Genomic DNA, 18677 nt, shown 5'->3' with positions numbered 1-18677 from the left:
ATCAGCTTCATCTTTTAGAGGGGCATGTAATTTTCTTCGTATATTTTTAAAAACTGTATGAAAACGATTCCTGTTAAAATGCACATCAAAGCTGGACATGGTAGCACAGGTCTGTAATCCCAGCACTCTGGGAGGCTGAGGCAGGAGGATCACACATTCCACCCCAGCCCGGTCAACTTGGTGAGACCTTGTCTCAAAAGGGCTGGGGTTGTTAGGTCTGAGGGAAGGCCCTGCATTCAACTCCTAGTATGAGGTATGGGGGACCACATCATCAATTATCATGTCCACTTTGGCCTTGGGGCTGGGGGAGTAGCTCGAGACAGAGCTCATGCCTAAGGCCCTGGATTTCATCCCCAGCACTGCCAAAAAAGTTAAAAGTGAACAGAGCTACCAAGTTCCGTACTGGGATTGAAACAGGACTTCAGTGTATGATGGTGTTGATGGTGTCAAGCGGAGTCACAGAGCTCACCTGTGACCTGGGCTCCCTCACACACGGCTCTGGCTCTGCCCAGCAGATTCCTTTGGGGCTTCCATTCCTCGGCCTTGCTGCCACCTCCCACCTCCTCTCCACACTGGTGCACCCACCCTGCTCCCTCAGGCTCAGCAGGCTCAGGGAAACCAGCCACCAGCAATGACACAAACCCAGGCGTGGCTGCAAACGTGGAGTCATGCTGTCCCAGGTGGTGGAGCCGCACGTCCGCCAGACCTGCAGCAGGCTCCAGGGGTCCCTGCCAGGTCTGGATGTGGGTGTGGAAGGGCTGCCAAGGCTCCCCGACCTTCTTGCCTGATCCCCTGGAAAGAGCAGACAATGTAGCCCCCCAGTGGCTACAGAGAGGTGGACCCTGCTGTCAGTTTGGTGCTTTTTCCTCAGGAACCATCGCAGCATCAGGCATTTTGTTCTTCACTTTTTGCTTTGCTTTTTTGAGACAAGGTCTCACTGTGTGCCCCAGGCTGGCCTCAAACGCGAGGTGATCCTCCTGCCTCAGCCTCCCAAGTGCTGGGATGACAGGTGTGAGCCACCACACCTGGCTCATTTTCCTGATGCAGCTCCAGTGACTGGAAGGAAGCTCTTGTGCTCACTGGGCTCCGTGGTTTGTGAAGAGCAGGCCTCTGCTGAGCACACGGAGGGCTCTGCTGTGTTCCTGTGCATTGTGAATCATTAAAACATCTCGCCAGTGATGGCCATGAGGAGGATGGTTTAACTATTCGGACTCGGAGTCATTTTCCAGCGCCTGGTGCATGGCAGAACTCAGGACGTTGTCGGGGGCGGAGGAGGAAGTGGGCGGCCCATGGGGAAGAACAAGGATGAGTGATGAACCTGGCTCCTGTTATCCAGATTCTGAATGTTAAATTCAGATGTGCCCTGCAAGTCATTTTTTTGAAAGCTGTTTTCTTGAGAGTGTATTGTGTACAAAGTTGTGGCAACTTGGAATAATTTTAGGATTTACACAGTGAAAAGTACAAAAAATAATTAACTATGTCTCCCTATGTCAGGGTGAAAGGGAAGAGACACAGCGTCTGCTCTGAGGCTTGCTCTGATGACTCAGGGTCCTGTGAGACCCTCCCCAAGCTGCAGATTACAGGGTGTCAGTGTGGAAGCAGAACTGGGCATTTCCTCATGTTGGAGTGTGATGGGGAAAAATGCAAAAGGCAAGAATAACTTATGTCTGTGGCTCTTCTGTTTCTTTGAGTGGATTTCCTATCTCAGCTACATCTCACCCAGGGGCCAGGCATGGTGACAGACCTGTAATCCCTACACTCTGGGAGGCTGAGGCAGGAGGATTATAAATTGGAGCCTAGCCTGGGCAATTTAGAGACTTAGCCAGGACAGGAGCTCTGGAGGCCCTGGGCTGACTCCCTAGTACTGTGTGCATGCGCGTGCTCACACACACACACACACACACACACACACACACACATGTACGTAAGAGATGCTCCTGGACACCAGGGGAAGGGCCTTTACTGTCCCAGTGTGGCTCATACCCAGGGCCTAGGCCAGCTTGAGGCACTGTGTGTTGAAGCTGTCACCCTCCTTGTTGGCCACAGCCTCGAGCAGGCTCTGCTTCTTCTGCATGCTCCGTGAGGACTCCAGTTCATACATGGTGGTGAGGTTGAAGAGCACGCTCTCATGCAGGTAGTGCCTTGGGTCCTGCCGCACCATGGCCTCCAGCTGCCGCAGTGAGTCCTTGAGCTTGCCCAGGTACAGCAGGCACACGGCAGCATTGTTGTTGGCCTGCAAGAGAGGGGCTGCTCGGGGATGCCCGTCCCATCATCCCAGGGTGTCCTGGTCTGGCTTAGATATCCTTTTCTTTTTTCTTTTTATATATTCATCCTTTTTTTATTTTTTGGTACCAGGGATTGAACTCGGGACCTTGTGCTTGTGAGGCAGGTGGCAGAACCACTGAGCTAAATCCCGGCCCTATCCATTCTTTTTGAGACAAGTTCTTGCTATGTAGTTCAGGCTGGCCTTGAACTCACTATGTAGCTCTAGCTGGCCTAGAACTCTGGGGAATCCTCCTCCCTCAGCCTCCCAAGTGCTGGGATGACAGGTGTGCACCACTATGGCTGGTTTGGCTTTGATTTCTGGAGCACATATTTCTATTGTCTGCAAAGTGCTCCTAAGGCCATAGGTCCTGAGGGGCCTGGTTTGTGGCGGGGCATCTTACCACTGCATTGGCGGGGTCCAACCTGAGGATCTCCGTGAAGAACCGGTGGGCTTCTGCGAAGTTGTTCTGGCCGAGGTGCAAGAAGGCCCTGGAATGCAGGAGACCGAAGGCTGTGAGCTGCACACTTGGGCACCTGACTCCAGCCTCCCCTGCCCTGCCCTGGGCGGGGTCACCGGAACCAGTGGCCCCAGCATCAGCATGGCCGTCTACACCTACATGCTGCGCACGGGGCTGGCAGACATGGAAGGGAGGGGCCCGTGCGCCTCCTGGGCCTTGGCTCCAGCACAGGCCCGGGCAGGGATGCATTTCCCAGGCACAGCAAGGCCCATGGGAGTGACTGAGAGACCTGAGTCCACTGTAAAATACTTACCTGTTCATCAGAACCATGGTTTTACCCTGCGGCCTGTCCAGTTTCTGCGCGACTTTCTCCACGTCTTGGAAATACTTCTCGGCTGTTTTTATGTCTCCGATCTGCTCTGACAGAACGACCCAGTCAGGTTGGCGGACAGGCACAAAGGGAATTAAGCGCACCCCGCTGCCGCGCCCTAGGCCAGGCCAGGCAGAGGACCCGCAGTGGCCATCTGTGATCAGCCTGCTAAGAAGGCAGGGGGCATCTGAGGTGCGGAGGATGGCACCTTCCTGGCAGAACCTCAGCAGTTAATAGGTGCATCTGCTCTGAGGTCTCACAGCCTAGGATTCTGTGTCCTCTGAGACAAATTAAGTAGAAATACAGTGACGGCTGGGTGTGGTGGCGCACACCTGTCATCCCAGCACTAGTGAGGCTGAGGCAGCCTCCCTCCCCACCCCTCTTTTGCTTTTCTTTGAGACAAGGTCTTGCTGCGCAATTCAGGCTGGTCTCAACTCACTAGGTATCCTAGGCTGGCCTCGAACTCACGGCAATCCTCTGGCCTCTGTCTCCGCGTGCTGGGATTGCAGGCTTGTGCCACCATACCTGGGGCCTCCCCCTTTCTTTCTGAGGAACTGAACCCCTGGCCTTCGCACTGAGCTACATCCTCGGCCCTTTATTTTTTATTTTGACACAGGGTCCCACTAATCACTAAATTGCCCATCCTGGGCTCCAACTTGCCCTCCTCCTGCCTCAGCCTCCCAGAGTAGAGAGCTGGGATCACAGTTGTGCACTGCCATGCCTGGCTAAATAATTTTTCATGGTTGTTCCGGACTTTTCTAACTGCTGGTACCATGCCTAAAGCTCTCCACCCCGGTGCACGTCCAATTGTGCGGAGCCCCTGGCTTCCCCATGGTGTCCTAGCCAGCAGGAGCCCGAAGCAGGTGGACCCTGGCAGGCGTGGGGCCCCTCGAGGATTGTCAGCCCACTGTGGCCTGTTTGGAGCTGCTGCCTGGTACCTGGAGGAGGATGCGGCCGATGCCGCTCAGCAGCTGCGGCTCCTGATCAGGGTAGTATTGGATGACGGCACGGTAGGCGTCCACGGCCAGCACGTACTCCTGCAGGACATGGACAGGGCACACGTCACAGGCGGAGTGTACTTAGGGGACACGCGGCCTGGGAGCGGGGGGGGGGGGGCAGAGTGGGGCCAGGCATGCCCTGCTGACTAGGAGGGGATCTGCGCTCAGAACTCTGTCCCCGGGGCGCCTGCGTGGCACCTTACGGCTATCAGGTGGGGTGACAGGCAGGACGGGGTGGGGTCTCGGGGTGAGGGCACCTCACGGCACATCATGTGGATTCTGGGGGCTGGGGCAGATGAGTGGATTTCTCATCATTAAAAAGCTAATGGAAATTGACTTCCCTGTAAAAGAGATGCTCTTCCAAATAAACGGCTCTGGCTTGTGAAATAAGCCATTGTTAGCCACGCAGGGAATGAAATGACCACCGCAGTTGCAATACCGCGCGGGATTGCTAGAGGGCAGAGGCGCGCACGTGCTGGGACCAGCTCTTCCCGCGACATTTTTCACTCCTTTAACTGCAATTTCAAAGCCAGCCACAGTGAAAGTATTTTTAAAGTACAACCACGTGTTCGGTTCTGAGTCCCAACAATAGGTAGAGACCTTAGGTTTGGTGCCTGGGGTCATCACTGCTGCTGTACAACCAGGAAAACACTTTGTCCCGTCATTTTCCACGAGTGCATCTTAAAGATACAAGGCGAAGCCGGGCAGCAGGCAGGCTGCTTCTCTCCAAGGGCCTGCTCAGGACTCACGCAGCACCGGCCGTGCGATCTGTAATTTGTCTTGCATTTCTCCCTAACAGTTCTGGCAACTGGAATTCAGGGAGCTGCGGGGCAGCGGCCAGGCCGGCTCAGCCTGCGGGACTTGGGGTGGCCACAGCGGCGGGGGGACAGATGGGGCGCTCTGGAGGGTGAGGACAGGAGCGCGGCCCGGGGCTGCCGGGAGAGGTGCCCAGGCCCGAGGACCAGCAGGACAAGGGGTGGCACGGGGGAGAGGTGGAGGAGGAGCCACGCGGCCCAGCGGGCACAGCCGTCCTCCTGGGAGACAGCTGCCAAGGAGTGGAGGTCGGCCGGCCCCTTCTCCTTTGTCTGGCGCGTGAGGAGGCGGGGTCTCTCCTCGGGGGACGGGCTGGGGCAGGTGGGGGTGCGAGAGGTCATGGCCTGCGTGCTCCTGCCCCTGCTTCTGCTCCGGCTTCTGCTCTGCACCCCCGGCCCTCTGCGGGCCGCAAAGGAGCACACTTCTGCAGCAGCTCGGCAGTGACCTTGGGCAGCCCAGGAACTGCGAGGCAGGAGGAGCTGTGCTCTGTGGAGCAGCCTCGAGGTGCGAACCCACTGCCCTGGGATTCCTGCGGGGCACCTGTGCCTGCAGTTGGCAGCCGGGCGGAGCAGGCCGGGCGGCAGTGTCTTGGCTGCTGGGGCCCAGGGCTCGGGTAAGATCAGAGGCGATGAGGAAAGACGCACCTCAAAGGGCACCGCTCTGGGCGGCACGCGGGGAGGGGCTGGTTCCAATGGAATCATTTAGAGCGGGCTTGCAGGGTGACACTTGTTACACTAACCCTGCTCTCTGTGAGAAGCCCCTAGCAGCTGCAGTGTCCCTGGGCCCTGCCCGGCAGGCAGTTCAGCTCATGCCCGTCCTTCCAGGGCCACCACAGCCCCGGCACCCCTGAAGCTTGGGGCGCCCACCCACCTTCATGAGGAGGAGGCAGTTGGCCATGGAGTACAGCACCCGGCCCAGGCGCGCCCGCCACAGCTGCACGGACGCTGCGGAGACAGAGGCCGGCTGTGAGTGTGAGGACCTGGATCCCCTGCGGCCACAGCCCCACGGGGTGAGGAAGAGACAGCCGAGGGGGAGGACCCAGGAAGGACCTGGCAGAGGCCCAGAGCGGCCAGGACTCCAGGTCGGGGCGCAGGGCCTGCAGCCGGAGCTGGAGCTGCAGGTGCCCCGGGGTGGTCTTGGGCAGCCCTTCTGCGGGGCAGTGGGTTTCTCCCTGGGGCTGGCTCTGACCTGGGAAAGGGACCACCCCTCCTGGACGTGGGCCCTTGTCTTTTAACCGGAAACAGAAGCTCTCTGCTCTCTCCTGGGGCACCTGGGCTGCTGGTGTCCTCCACCGACCCCAAGCCTCTGAGGCTCACCTTGTCCATGGCTCCTGGAGTCTGGAAGGGGCCCTAGCAGCTGCGGAGTGAGGGCAGCTGACCACCACGAGGGCATCAGGGTAAGGCCTGGGTTGGGGCTCACGTGGCTCCAGGGTTTATGTTGTGTTGAAAATGAGGCTGAGGCCCAGAGTGCAGAGATATCATGTGACCCGTGACTCCTGGTCCTGGGCTGTGTCCACTCCTTTAAGAGGGACCCTCACACAGGCCAGGCACATCATCCAGCCTGCCATCCCAGCACTGAGAGGCTGAGGCAGGAGGATCGCCCACCTGGGCTATATAGTGAGCTCAAGGCAAGGATAGCATGAAATTCATAGTGAGATTCTGTGTCAAAATAACCAAAAATGAAAAAACAGAGGGATCTGATCAGGACTCAGGCCAAGACAGGGGCTAGAAAGTGGGTGGCAGAATGGGAAGGGGCAGCTCCACAGTCAGCTCAGCTCCGGGTCCTTGGGGCAGCTCCCCCTGGACAGGGACCCTGCTTCCCTGTGCTCACCAGAGGTCACGGAGGGGTTAGGAACACAGCCTCCCTGCCTTCCCTGCACCCTGTGCCCCTCCCCACCTGCACAGACCAGACCAGGGCGTCCGAGGGGCCGGCAGCTCCGTCCTACACGCGTCTCTCCCCACAGCCCCGAGTCCCACCGTCCCAGTGTGCCACCCGGCCCTCGGGTTTACCAGGCCAGACTCCAGCTGGGAGGAGCCGTGGGCCAAGGGCCAGGGGAGGGGCGAGTGAGGACAGCTGAGCTCGGAGCCGCCCTGCTGCTGTGCTGCACCTGGGGCGCCAGCTGTGGCTTAAGGGCCCCCAAAGTTCACGTTTGGAGAACTTAATCCCCAAGGGCACATGAAGATGGAGTCTGGAGGTGAGGCCTCTGGGAGCAGAGGATTCCTAAAGGTTCCCTGCGATGGCGTTAGTGGCTTTACAGGAGAGGGAGGGGCCCTGTGACACCTGCCAGGTCAGGGGCAGCAAGAGGGCCTCTCGGAGGCCAGGGCTGGGCACCTCACTGGACAAGGGGCTCCAGCTCCCTGCAGCGCAGCCACCAGGCTGGCCCGCTGGGAAGGGGGCTGTGGGCCACCGCGAGTGGACGGTGCCCTGCAGGACGAGGAGCCAGAAGCCAAGAGTGGCGACACTGGAGGGACGATGCTGTTGACATCAACAGCTCCCACCCACCTGCCAGAGGGGCTGCTCACCTTGCCTGCTCTCCAGGGTGACACTGCTCAGGCCCCCGTCCTCCGCCAGGCCCTGTTCCAGGTTCTCCAGGATCTGCAGTCACGGCAAGCACAGGGACAAGCATGAGAAACACGTCTTTGTCCAGACTTTCCTGATGCTTTCTTGGACAGCAGGTTTCTCTGGATGAAGAAGACCGGGCTGCCAGACAATGTTCACTCAGATACATCTTCAACTCTGAGACAGCTCCACCCCAGGGTCACGGTGGGTTGTTGGGCCCTGCTCGCCAGCGGAGGGGAGCTTGGGTTTACAACATTCACAAAGTATCCCCAAGGATCAGGTGCATCCCTGCAATCCCAGCACTGGGAGGCTGACGGAGGGGGATTGCTTCAGAGTTCGAGGCCAGCCTGGGCTACAAAGTGAGTTGAAAGCCGGCCTAAACTGCACAGCGAGACCCTGTGCCATGGCTTGTGTCTAGATGTCCCCCAAGGCCTCATGCTTTCTCAGAGGTGGCTGCATCTGGAGTGTGTGATTGATTCCCGGTGGTGCTAGCCCGAAGGCACTAGGGTTAAGAGAGTGAGTGCTACCCACCCTACGTAGTCTGAATAAGATAAAAGGGACAGAAAGACACTGTTAAGGTCCCTTGTTGCTTCTGCTGTCTTCTGCTGCCATGAACTGTCGCCCTCTGCCATGTGCCACCCTGCCTTGGAGCCAGCTGATTACACAGTGAAACCTCTATAAACCGTGAACTAAATAAACCTTTCTGCCTTTAACTCTGGGTGTTGGGCATTTTGTCTCAGCACTGAGAGAAAAGTAACTAAGAGCCCTATCTCAAAAAACCAAGAGAAAAATAAAACTCAAAAGCAAAGCACCCCAGACGCAGAGCATGTTTCTCTGCGGCTGCTGGGGCCGCTGCCATGGGGGTGACTTCCCTTTATCTGAGGGGAGATGACGAGAAAAGGTCTTGAGCAGAAAGATTGTTTGCTAGGGAGAAAAACGAAGACAGGAGAGCCAGTGAAGGTGCTGACGCAGTGCTGTGACGACTGCGTCGGGGCACAGCCTGGTCACCTGCGGGTGCAGCCCAGGTGCCCGCCAAGTGGAGCAGCATGCGGCGTCACCATTTCCTGAGAGCCAAGGAACAATCCACAGGGAATCCCAGGCGGGAGGACACTGGCGGGCTGGGCCGCTTTCACCCAGGTCGTGGGGCATGCTCCAGCCACTCTGCCACCTGCCGGGGACCTTGCAGGCAAGAACGGTGGGGAAGAGGGTCCGGGTGCTGTCATTCGGCTCCCTGGCGGAGGGCACCCAGGAGGGAGGAGATGGGACAAGCAGACAATAGTGGATGGGACGCTCAGGGGAAGAAGTCAGGGCCAAGGAAGAAATCAGAGCAAAAGAGTCAGCAACTGGGGCCGGGGATTTAGCTCAGTGGTTTCGCCGCGTGCTGCACAAGCTCAAGGACCCGAGTTTGATCCCCGGTACCAAAAAAAAAAAAGAGACAGCGACAGAGTGAGAGGGATCTGCCCAGTGCCCTGCTGACCAGGGCTCAACATCCAGAATTACAGGGAATGCAATAGACAGAATGACAAACAAGTCAATTAAAAATGGGCGGATGACCTGAGTATGTATTTCTCAAAAGAAGAAACACAAATGGCCGAAGAGGACAGGAAACAATGCTTAATATCGGTAGCCACAGGGGGATGCAAACAAAAACTCCGAGATGGTATCTCACCCCAGTGAGAAGCAGCCAGAAAAAGAAGGAAAAAGGCTGCCTCGGCTGGGGAGGTACCCACCCAAAGATGCATAGAGGAAGAAAATGTGGTATGCACAAAATGGAGTATTATGCAGCCATAAAGAACGGAATCCTGCCATTTGCAGCCAAACTGATAGAACTAGCAGACATTATGCCGAGGACAGCAGCACAAGTGCTGCGTGCCCTCTCTCACATGGAAATTAAAGAGGTGGCGGGAACGCAAACGGTGATGACTAGAGGCTGGGAGTGTGCAGGTACCGGGGCTGGGTGTGTGAACAGTTCGGTTAGACATGTTTATCAAAAATACTAATGTCCCCAAATTAAGTTTAATGGTTGGAAATGTGGAAGGGGGGTTAGGGGGAAAAGAATGTGGAGAAAGGGGAGCAAAAATAATGAAGATACGATTAAACACACACACACACACATACACACACACATACACACGCACGCACACACCAGTCCCCCAAACGAATTATTATATATCATGTATACCAATAAAAAATTCTAAAAATAAATTTTTTTTTCCACTGAACAAGAGCAATGAGGGTGTGGGCAGAGGGTGAAGGCCAAAAGCTTTTTTTTTTTAAAGAAAAAAAATCCCTGTGGTTTTAAGCTGCTGGCTTTGCACTGATCTGTCACGTGGCAGTTGGGAACTGGCACTCCGCTAAGCCAAGGTTCCTTGCACTTCTACTGAAGGCTCCTGTGAGGAATAGTACGCTGCCCAGGGCACAGATAGCTCTGGAGGTGTTCAGGTCGGAGCCGGGGTCCTGCAAGGGCACCTTCCTGGGGTCTCTGAAGGAGGGGCCCAGGAGGCAACTCTGTCTCAAGAGGCCGTTTGGAAGCGGACGGGGGTCTGGGTGCAGGGATAGAGGCACAGTGGGGGATGGAAGAGGGGGCTCCGGATGCAGTCTGCGTGGGGAGGCAGGGCTGGGGGATGGGGTGCACCCCAACAATGCAGACAGCTGCCAGTACCTGGGGAGGGGGCAGGCGGAAAGGAAGCCCTCAGAGTAGGAGCCTGCTGGTGTTCAGTCCAAGGAGCAAGTGGAAGCTTGGAAGGAACATGCCGCTCAGGCTGCACACGTGACCAGCCCCACTGCCACACAGCCGGGGGCCCTTGCTGTTCAGAGGATCCCAGCCTTGCTCTGCACGGCACCCACGCAGCTCCTCGGTCCTAACCGGGCCCCACTGCAGGAGGCTGAGAAGAGGGGCCCGCACGCCCGGCCCCTCGCTGGCTGCACCACTGTGGGTGCATGCAACAGGTGCTACTCGCAGTCTGTGGGAGTTGGGCACTAAGTGCAGGGCCAGATGGAGGGGAGGCCGCGGCACCCAGGGCCCCTGGCCTGGCTAGGACAGCACTTCCCGTACAGCACCTGGGGTGGGACCAGGCTGCAAGCAGTAGGGCCTGAAGGTGGACTCACAACTACGCTGGGCACAGCCACACCGGCTGGAAAACGTGACCCACTTTTTAAGAAATTCTGATTTGCCGACGCTCCCGAGGGCTGCTGTGGTCACCCTGCACCCCTTCCCTCAGCCCTTGGGGTGCTGTGCGTGTGCTGGTCCCAGTGCAGGTGCCCAGACACCGGGCTGCCGGGTGCACACAGCGAGGCCTCTCAGTCCCAGTCTCCTCCAAAGTCCCCATGGCGACAGCTGCTCTGCTGTGGTGTAGCTGCTGCTGGCCTGGTCCCCTGTGTCAGCATCAGGAGGGACAGGTGTCACCACGAGCATTGCAACGCTGCTGCTAAAGCAGACAGGCACTCAAGAGTGCATGTGTGTATGTGTGCGTGTGTGGGTGGGTGGAAGTACGTGTGTGCATGTGCACCCAAGGCCCTGTGGGGGCAACCAGGCACAGGCTCACATGTGCGACTTCCACGGGAGGTGAACATCCCATCTCTGCTCTTCATCTACCCAGAATCCCAGGAATGGGGATTTCAGGACCCTGGCTATACCAGCAGCCACCCTCCCACCCTGAAAAGCCTCCAGCAGGAGCAGCGGGCGCCCCGGACACCAAGTCAGGTGCCTGGGGCCTCAGGGAGGAGGAGATGGGGCTGCTGTGCAGGGCGGGGACTGAGGCGGGGCCGCTCACCTGGCTGCAGACAGTCTTGACCCGGTGCAGTCTGTCCAGCGACTCCTGAGGGCTGCCCAGGTACTGCTGCAGCTCTGCGTGCAGGATGCGCATGGAGAAAGGCACCATGGAGCCTGCAACCGAATCACAGCTGCATCAGGTGCCTGCTGAACCCACACAGGCAGGCAATTAACGATTGCGTGATACATGAAAGTCAGCTGGATTTTTAAGTACCAGCAATTAACAACTGAAATTGAAAGCAGGATACCATTTACATCAGCACCACAACAAACCAAACACGTAGCTATAAATCTGAAAGATACGATGAAGAAAACGAAATCTTCTGAAGAAATCAAAAGGTCCAAGTGGATGGACAGACATCCCATGTTCATGGGCAGGAAGACTCGAGGGTGTTGGAAGTCATTTTGTCTCAACTTGGTGTACGGATTTAATGCACTCAAAGTCCCACCAAGCTGTTTTGTGGGTATTGATCAGCAAGCTGATTCTCAAGTTCATATGAAGAGGCAAAGAAACAGGAGCCTCTCCACCCTCTGCGACCCTAAGCTGCCTGGGCTCAGCCCTGGATGCTACAGTTCTCACTGACAGCAGGGTGCGCTGAGGCCAGGAGACCAGCAAACTGCTTCAAGGGGGCCCAGTGAGGCTGACAGGAACTGCCAGGGGAGTCAGAGCCCAGCGCGGTTTCTCTCTGGGATGAAAAGACAACTTCCTGATTTGACACTATTCATCTCACATCTTTTTTTGGTACTGGGGATCGAACTCAGGACCTTGCACTTGTGAGGCAGGCGCTGGAACCACCGCACGTCTTGTTATGAATCCTCTGAATGGATAAAAATGATGCCCGATGTTTAAATGAAATATATTAAAGCTCATTCATAAAAATTATTTGTGTTGCCATAACCTTTCTTTTAAAGCACATTTTAACGACTTCCTTTGCTTATATATTGGGAGCTAAAATGAAATGAATGAATCAAATCCTTTTTTTTTTTTGGTACCGGGGATCGAACTCAGGTCCTTGCACTTGCAGGGCAGGCAACAGAACCATTGAGCAAATCCCTGGCCCTCAAATTCTTAACGTTTATGCTTGTTACTCCACAGAATGCAAAGAAAAATTAGCAAACACGCAGCATATTACTGTGGATGTATGATTTGTGTCCATTTCCTAGTTTGAATTAGCTGCTTAATGATGCATAGCTGCTGTCTTCTCTCTATCCATCCCCGGCACGGATTCATTTCAGGCATCGCTGTCTGGGAGGAACAAACAGACCAGCACGGAGGAAGGACGGTGGCTGCAGGGTGCCTGGACGCAAAGGTGTCAGGGAGAAAGGAGCTGTGTTCTCGTGTGAGAATGAGGTGACACTGCGAGGGGGCCTGGAGGATCCTGGATAGAAGCTGAGTTTCTATCAACAAATGCTGGCCCCACGATCTCACAGAAAAGCGGAAGATGTTGTTTACACTGCAGCACAGAGTAAAGCAGCAGAGGCAGCAGATGTGGCTGACGGGTGACGTTACTTCATCTTCACAGCACCGCAGGAAGGGAGAAGACTGGGTCCCTGTTTTGCTCACGAGGGCGCTGGGGCACAGGGTCGTGGCTGACTTGCCCACAGTGGCACTGGGACTGTGCCACGCAGGTCTCGACACGACGGGAACACAGCAGGAGTACAGGGCTGCAAGGGCTTCCCCTCGCAGGCACGTGACTCTGCTCTGCAGTCTGCCTCCCCCTCCAGCCCCCGTCCAGCCCCCTGCCCCTGGTGTCCTGCCCCTGTTCTGGAACCAGCCTAATGGTGGTGACTGTGACCCTCTTGTGGGCCACAACCAATTTTAAAAATCACAATGGAGATGAACAGGAAGTGGCGTGGTGCGCCCCGTGTGGGAAGGCTGAGCTCCCACTGTGGGGCACCAGGAAGGAGTCTGAGGCCTCCCACCCACGCCCCCTGCCGGGACACGCTGCCTTCCTCCCAGCACCCCGCAGATGGCTGCTCAGTGACCCACAGGGCCCGCCCTCGAGGACTCGCAGGTCAGAACGTGTATAAAACAGATTTCATTTTTCTGATTGGGATGAGGACAGCTGAGGATATGTAAGTCTGTATAAACAAACCAAAGCGGGGGTCCCCACATTACACCCCGTGCCTTACCCCTGCGCCCAGGGTACACGTGCGGGTAGTACTCGTAGTACAGGTCTGGCTGGTCCAGATTCCCGAAGGGCTCGAATTCCATCTCGGCGTTCTGGAAGAGCCCCAGCTTCACCAGCAGTGCCAGCCGGACAAACCAAAGCTGCAAGGCAGAGCACGACAGGTAGCAGGTTACATCCAGGCTTCCGGTCAGAAATTCCCTTTCCTTATCCACCTGATCTCGGGCCTTCATTTCTAACGTTCGGCGGCACCTTGGAGATGACCTCAACTGATCTGCCCTCAATGATAGGAAAACGAGGTTTGCTGTGGCCATCGATGGATGAAGGGGTGAAGGAAATGCGGCACACGTACTTGGCGGAATACTAGCTGAACTTCAAAAGGAACCAGTCATTTGCGACAATGCGAGTGAATGCAGGGTCCTGCTAAGTACGCCAGCACAGAGATGAGTCCTGCTTGACCTTGTTGTCTGTGGAAGCTAAACATTTAGATCTACAGAATTTAGTGAATTTGGATAGCAGACAGAGCCGCCTGCCAGGCCCAGCCTCTGAGGCACCCCCTGCAGGAGGGAACCTCCCCGCCGCCCTCAGCCCTCCAAAGGCTGTGTCCCTTCTGTGTCCCAGTGGCCGGAGCCCGGTCCTGTGCTCTGACCTGCAGCGAGTCTGTCGTGTGGCTGGTGGGCAGCCCGCTCTTGCCGTAGCCCTGGCCGTGGGCAGTGAGGAGGCGTCCGCACAGGTCGACAGCGGCCCTCCAGTTCCTGCAGTTCTGCAAGGCACAAATGTAGCCCTGAGCACACGTGGAAACACGCGCGCGTGGACACACACATGCATGTGCGCGGTTTTGCTCTGCAGGAAGCGGCCCCGCCCAGCCATCAGGAATCCCATGAGGTCAGGCACGGGCCAGCATGGAGGACTGCGCCACTTGTCACTGCTGCAGCGCAAGGTCCAGCCAGAACGACAGCATCACATTAACACTGAGCAACTGATGCTCAAGGCACAGGTGGGCTCTTCCCAGAGAGCTCTACCCACCCACAACGGACGAGACTGAGTTTCTCTATGCTGTGATTTCTGCCCACTGAAAATCAATAATTTAATTTTATCTGTGTGCTGGGTCTACTGATTTGTATGTGGGAAATCTCCATGGACTATAAAATAAGAGGTTTCAGATATTCGACTTCACCGTTTTATCAGTAAGAGCAGATCGATGAGCGATGTGAAGGTGATGTGTCACCGGCCAGCGGTCACCAAGGGCAAAGCCAGAGCCCCAGGGCCCTGACAGAGACCTCTGGAGTTTGGGCCCTGTATGCATCTTGCCCCTAAACAGTTCAGAAAGCTGCGCTGCTAGGCAGCCAGACAATATCAGGAGAATAAGGAATAAAGAAGAGAGGAGGCTGTGTGCCATGTGCTCTCCGTTTAGAGGGCCCTGTACCAGCGATGTGGCTCCTTCACATGAGTGCCTCCTGCCCGGAAGAGGCTCAGCGGGCAAAGTGGTGACTGAGCCCAAGGAGGTTGGATCCAACAATGATGGCGGACGGGGAGGCTCAGAGGCAGGCAGGCCAAGGGCAAGACCTCCACAAAGAGGGCGCGGTGAGGTGGGCACGGGGAGCCTAAGGAGGAGCAGCCCAGCCTAGGTGGGCAGAGGGGCACCGGCAGAGACCAGAGATGTGAGAGTCCGGACTCATCTGTGAGACAGGGGAAGGCAAGGGGCGACAAGAGCCGCCTTACAGCCTGCAGGCTGGAGCCCGTCACTGGCCTCTCTATGTGGATCCCACCTCCCATGGTGCTCCCGGCGCCTTCCATGGGGCACGCGGGATTCCACGAGCTGAGGCTGCAGAGAGCAGGCCCTACGGCAGACAGTGACCCATAGCTATCTCAAAGGAGTGCTGAGGCCTTTGTGTGGGACTCCTGGGTGGGAGATAGGTGGGGGACAGATGCAGGCCTGGCCAGCGGGTTACAGGAAGGAGGAGGCATCGGGCTGCCTCCCTGCAGGGTCACACATGCACAAACACAGAGCTCAGTGCCCGTCCTGGAGCAAACACTAAGAAAGCGAACAGGGCTGGGGATTTAGCTCAGTGGTTCCGCCACCTGCCTCGAAAGCACAAGGAACCGAGTTTGATCCCTGGTACAAAAAAAAGAAAGAAAGAAAGAAAGGGAACAAAGCCAGGCCTGTCATCCCAGAGCTCTGGGAGGCTGAGGGAGGAGGATCACAAGTTCAAGGCCAGCCCTGGGCAACTGAAGGCCCTGGGTAAAGTCCCCAGTACCGAAAAAAAGAAAAACTGAACAGTGCAATAAAAAAATTCCCTAATAGGGGCTGGGGATGTAGCTCAGTGGCACTGCACCTGCCTTGCAAGTGCAAGGTCCTGAGTTCAATCCCCGTACCATCCCCCCCAAAAAAACCACAAAAAATATCCCGTAACTCTCCTCACCCAACTCTGGTGTGTTCTCCTCCTCATGTGAATCTCGGTTCACAGCACTCTCTGCAAGGACCAGCTCCACCCTGCAGGACCACCAGCTCTGCAGCCACCCTGCCCTGCGTGGGTGCCCTCGACCAGCCTATGCTGAGTGACACCTGCTGATGCTGAGAGCATCCACCACAAAGAATGCTGGCTGCCTGGGGGTTGGCAACAAGGAGTGGAGCTGAATGAGCTCCAAACATGGGTGCCCACTCGAAGCCTTCTCTGCAGACGCTTCCAGTAGCTTCCCCCTTCTTGGGGACAAGACTGGCACGCATATCACATGGCTGGGCCGTCTGCTACTGAAGCTGCCCCAGACCGTGAGTTCACAAGCACTGGACTGCAGGCTTCCCCAGAGTCTGAGAACTGAGGGTTGACCGTGAGGACGAGATGGTGCCAAGCCCCTCAGAGCCGTCCATACTCCAGCGAGATGGTGCCAAGGAACACAAGGCTTCTTGTGGTCGGGTTGGCAGCTCAGAAATATTTTTAGATTGGTTAAGATAATTTACTTAGAATGATCTCCAAATGCTTTCTGCAGCTAAATTCAAGGCAGTAATTGCTCCATGTAATGCAAGTGGCTGTGTATACTTTCTGAACTGCAGATGTGTGGAGAGAGGGGGAAACATCTGTTCCCACGTGTGGACCAGCTCTGCGTCCGCATCCGAGCAGACCCTGCACCCAGCCTGTCGATGAGCCTGGCCTGTTGGCCTCCCGGTCCCATGCGCTGGCCTCGCTCGCTCAGGTGGAACTGGGTCTCAGCAGACCGGGTGGCCATGCTGTTACAGGACAAGGAGGGCAAGAAGAGCTGGCTCAGGGGGTCAGGGACCCTGGAGGAGGAAGAAGTGTCAAGCTTGGGAGTGAGGAGTGGACGTGAAGGGGGTGGACAAGGCGGGGCACACGGGCAACAGCAGGGAGGGAGGCCAGGCCTTGGCCCACTCACAGGCTTCCAAGGCTGTGCCCGCAGCAGTGACCCCCAGGTGGTCTGTCAGGGGCCAGCAGGAGGCTCCACAGCCCGGGTGGTGACCTGTGTGCAACCCGTGGGCCCCACACACCACCGATGTTCCCTCAGGTTACTGGAGCCAGCCGTGGTGGCCCTGTCTGCATGCTGCCATGGGCAATAAAACAGAGGCTGGGATTTGGCAAGCTTTTCATTGCATTTTTCCTATAATTAATTACTAGTTTATATTGATCTTTACAAAAGTCACGGCCTGCTAAAGATTGGAAATTCAGAAACCACAGAACCACCTTCCAGCGAAGATCTTGAGGAGTGAGGGTGACAGGGCTGAAGCTGTGGGGCAGTGCAGAGGGGACCGGGCTGTGGCACCCTGGTGTGGGTGGAATGCGGAGATTCTGACCCACGTGTCCAGGTTGGGCAGGGGTGGGCTGAGCAGGGAGACAGCAGGGAGACAGCAGGGAACTCCCAGGAATCCTGGATTAGGTTCCGTTCCAGGCCATATGGAACTAAATTCCAAGAGAAGAAAGGACGTGCAGCTGGATGTGCAGGGCTGACCCTGGGGAGACAAAGGCAGGGGGCAGAGAAGTAAGGTGCCCCTGAGATGGTGCACGCTGGAGAGGAGCCTTCGAGGGTCCCGAGGACCCTGGTGAGAGCTGACTGGCTGGAGACTAGGGCCGCAGTCAGCGGCAGTGACACTCAGGGAAAAGGAGGAGCAGCTGTGGAGCAGGGTGGGGGGGCCCGGGAAGTCAAGGGCAGAGAGGGGAGGCTGCAGGCAGGGAAGGTGGGGGACCAGGTGTGCTTTTAGCCGGAGCGAGGTGGAGCCCGCATGGGGAGGAAGGGCCCGTCGGGTCAGCATCTAGAGCAGGAGGCAGGAGCTGTGAGGAGCCAGGAGGGGCGGATGTGGGCAGTGCGGGGAGAAGAGACGTTTGGGATGAAGACAGCGATGTCAGGCCCCCAAGCTGAGACCCTGAGCCCAGCGGCATCCGGCACTGGTGTGGGCACTCGGGGCTCTGTCCAGCAGGCTTGGCCAGCGCTGGTGGCAGAGGGCTGCAGGCTGGACCCGTCAGGAGTGGGGGCTGCCGAGTGGGGGCTGTTTGGAATGAAAGAATGAAAGAGCAAGCGGTTTGGGGCTGTAACAGAAGCTCCTTTGAAGGCAGGAGCATCGAAACCATGCTGGGTAAAGAAGGAAGTGGAGGAGTAAGGTGCGGGTGCACAGGGAGGCTGATGAGTGGGCTGCGGTGTCCAGCAGGCAGGGGTGGCACACCATGGGCCAGGGCAGGGGCCGGGGGAGAAGGGGCTCACAGGAAGTGACAAGCCTGGGTGGACCACAGGCTTCAGGAGTGGGCCTGGGAGAAGTGGCCAAGTCCACACAGGAGAGGTAAATGGAGACCAGAGTTTCCAGAACTGAGGTCCTGGTGCTGGCCAGGCATCCGGGCACCTGGAAGTCACTGCGCCAGGACAAACGTGAGGGAGAGCTGGACGTAGTGATGGCAGGAAGCAGCACAGGAGACGGGAGGACATCGGGCGGAAGTGTGCGTGGTCGTGCACATGCACAGGGAGCCGGCAGCTGAGGACAGAGCCCTGCTGGCCGCACCATGCCCAGGCGCTGTCCGTAACACAGGGGATGTGGGAGGAGCAAGCAGCAGGCCCGGCAGAGGTGCTGTGGGGCCACTGCCGCCACTTGCACACAACACCTCTGTCAAGCAGCGTGCATGTCACTGCCTGGCCCAAGGTGCGGAGGAATCGCCGAAGACGGGGATGTGGAGGAGAAAGTGATCCGCTGTGAATGGCGGTGTCTTCTCTGTCTCTGTCTCTCTCTCTGTCTCTCTCTCGTCTGCAGCCTCACAGATGTCTTAAACACACACTGATCTGTGTCCTCCCTCTGTGCAACACTCTCTTAGAGCCTCA

At 57.1% G+C, this 18677-nt stretch overlaps 1 protein-coding gene across 2 annotated transcripts in view; it reads right to left on the bottom strand.

The window, feature by feature from the left end:
* Positions 1-1944: 1944 nt before the first annotated feature.
* Trappc12 (trafficking protein particle complex subunit 12) overlaps positions 1945-18677 on the bottom strand; it is a 37938-nt gene continuing 21205 nt past the window's right edge. For both annotated transcript variants that reach the window (XM_004868335.3, XM_004868334.3), the window contains exons 4-12: positions 14014-14127; positions 13369-13507; positions 11237-11349; positions 7427-7499; positions 5775-5848; positions 4032-4130; positions 3037-3137; positions 2667-2754; positions 1945-2233 (exon numbers count right to left, since the gene is read on the bottom strand). In XM_004868335.3, coding sequence (XP_004868392.2) covers positions 1991-2233; positions 2667-2754; positions 3037-3137; positions 4032-4130; positions 5775-5848; positions 7427-7499; positions 11237-11349; positions 13369-13507; positions 14014-14127 — 1044 coding nt within the window. In that variant the 3' untranslated portion in view covers positions 1945-1990. The remainder of the gene's footprint in view (positions 2234-2666; positions 2755-3036; positions 3138-4031; positions 4131-5774; positions 5849-7426; positions 7500-11236; positions 11350-13368; positions 13508-14013; positions 14128-18677) is intronic.

Source organism: Heterocephalus glaber, unplaced genomic scaffold (assembly GCF_053883595.1).
Source record: "Heterocephalus glaber isolate CG9 unplaced genomic scaffold, H.glaber_assembly_v1.0 deba00001724, whole genome shotgun sequence".
In the NCBI taxonomy this organism is placed as follows: domain Eukaryota; kingdom Metazoa; phylum Chordata; class Mammalia; order Rodentia; family Bathyergidae; genus Heterocephalus; species Heterocephalus glaber.
Note: the sequence above shows the minus strand (reverse complement) of the source record. Positions and strands in the feature narration are given on the sequence as shown.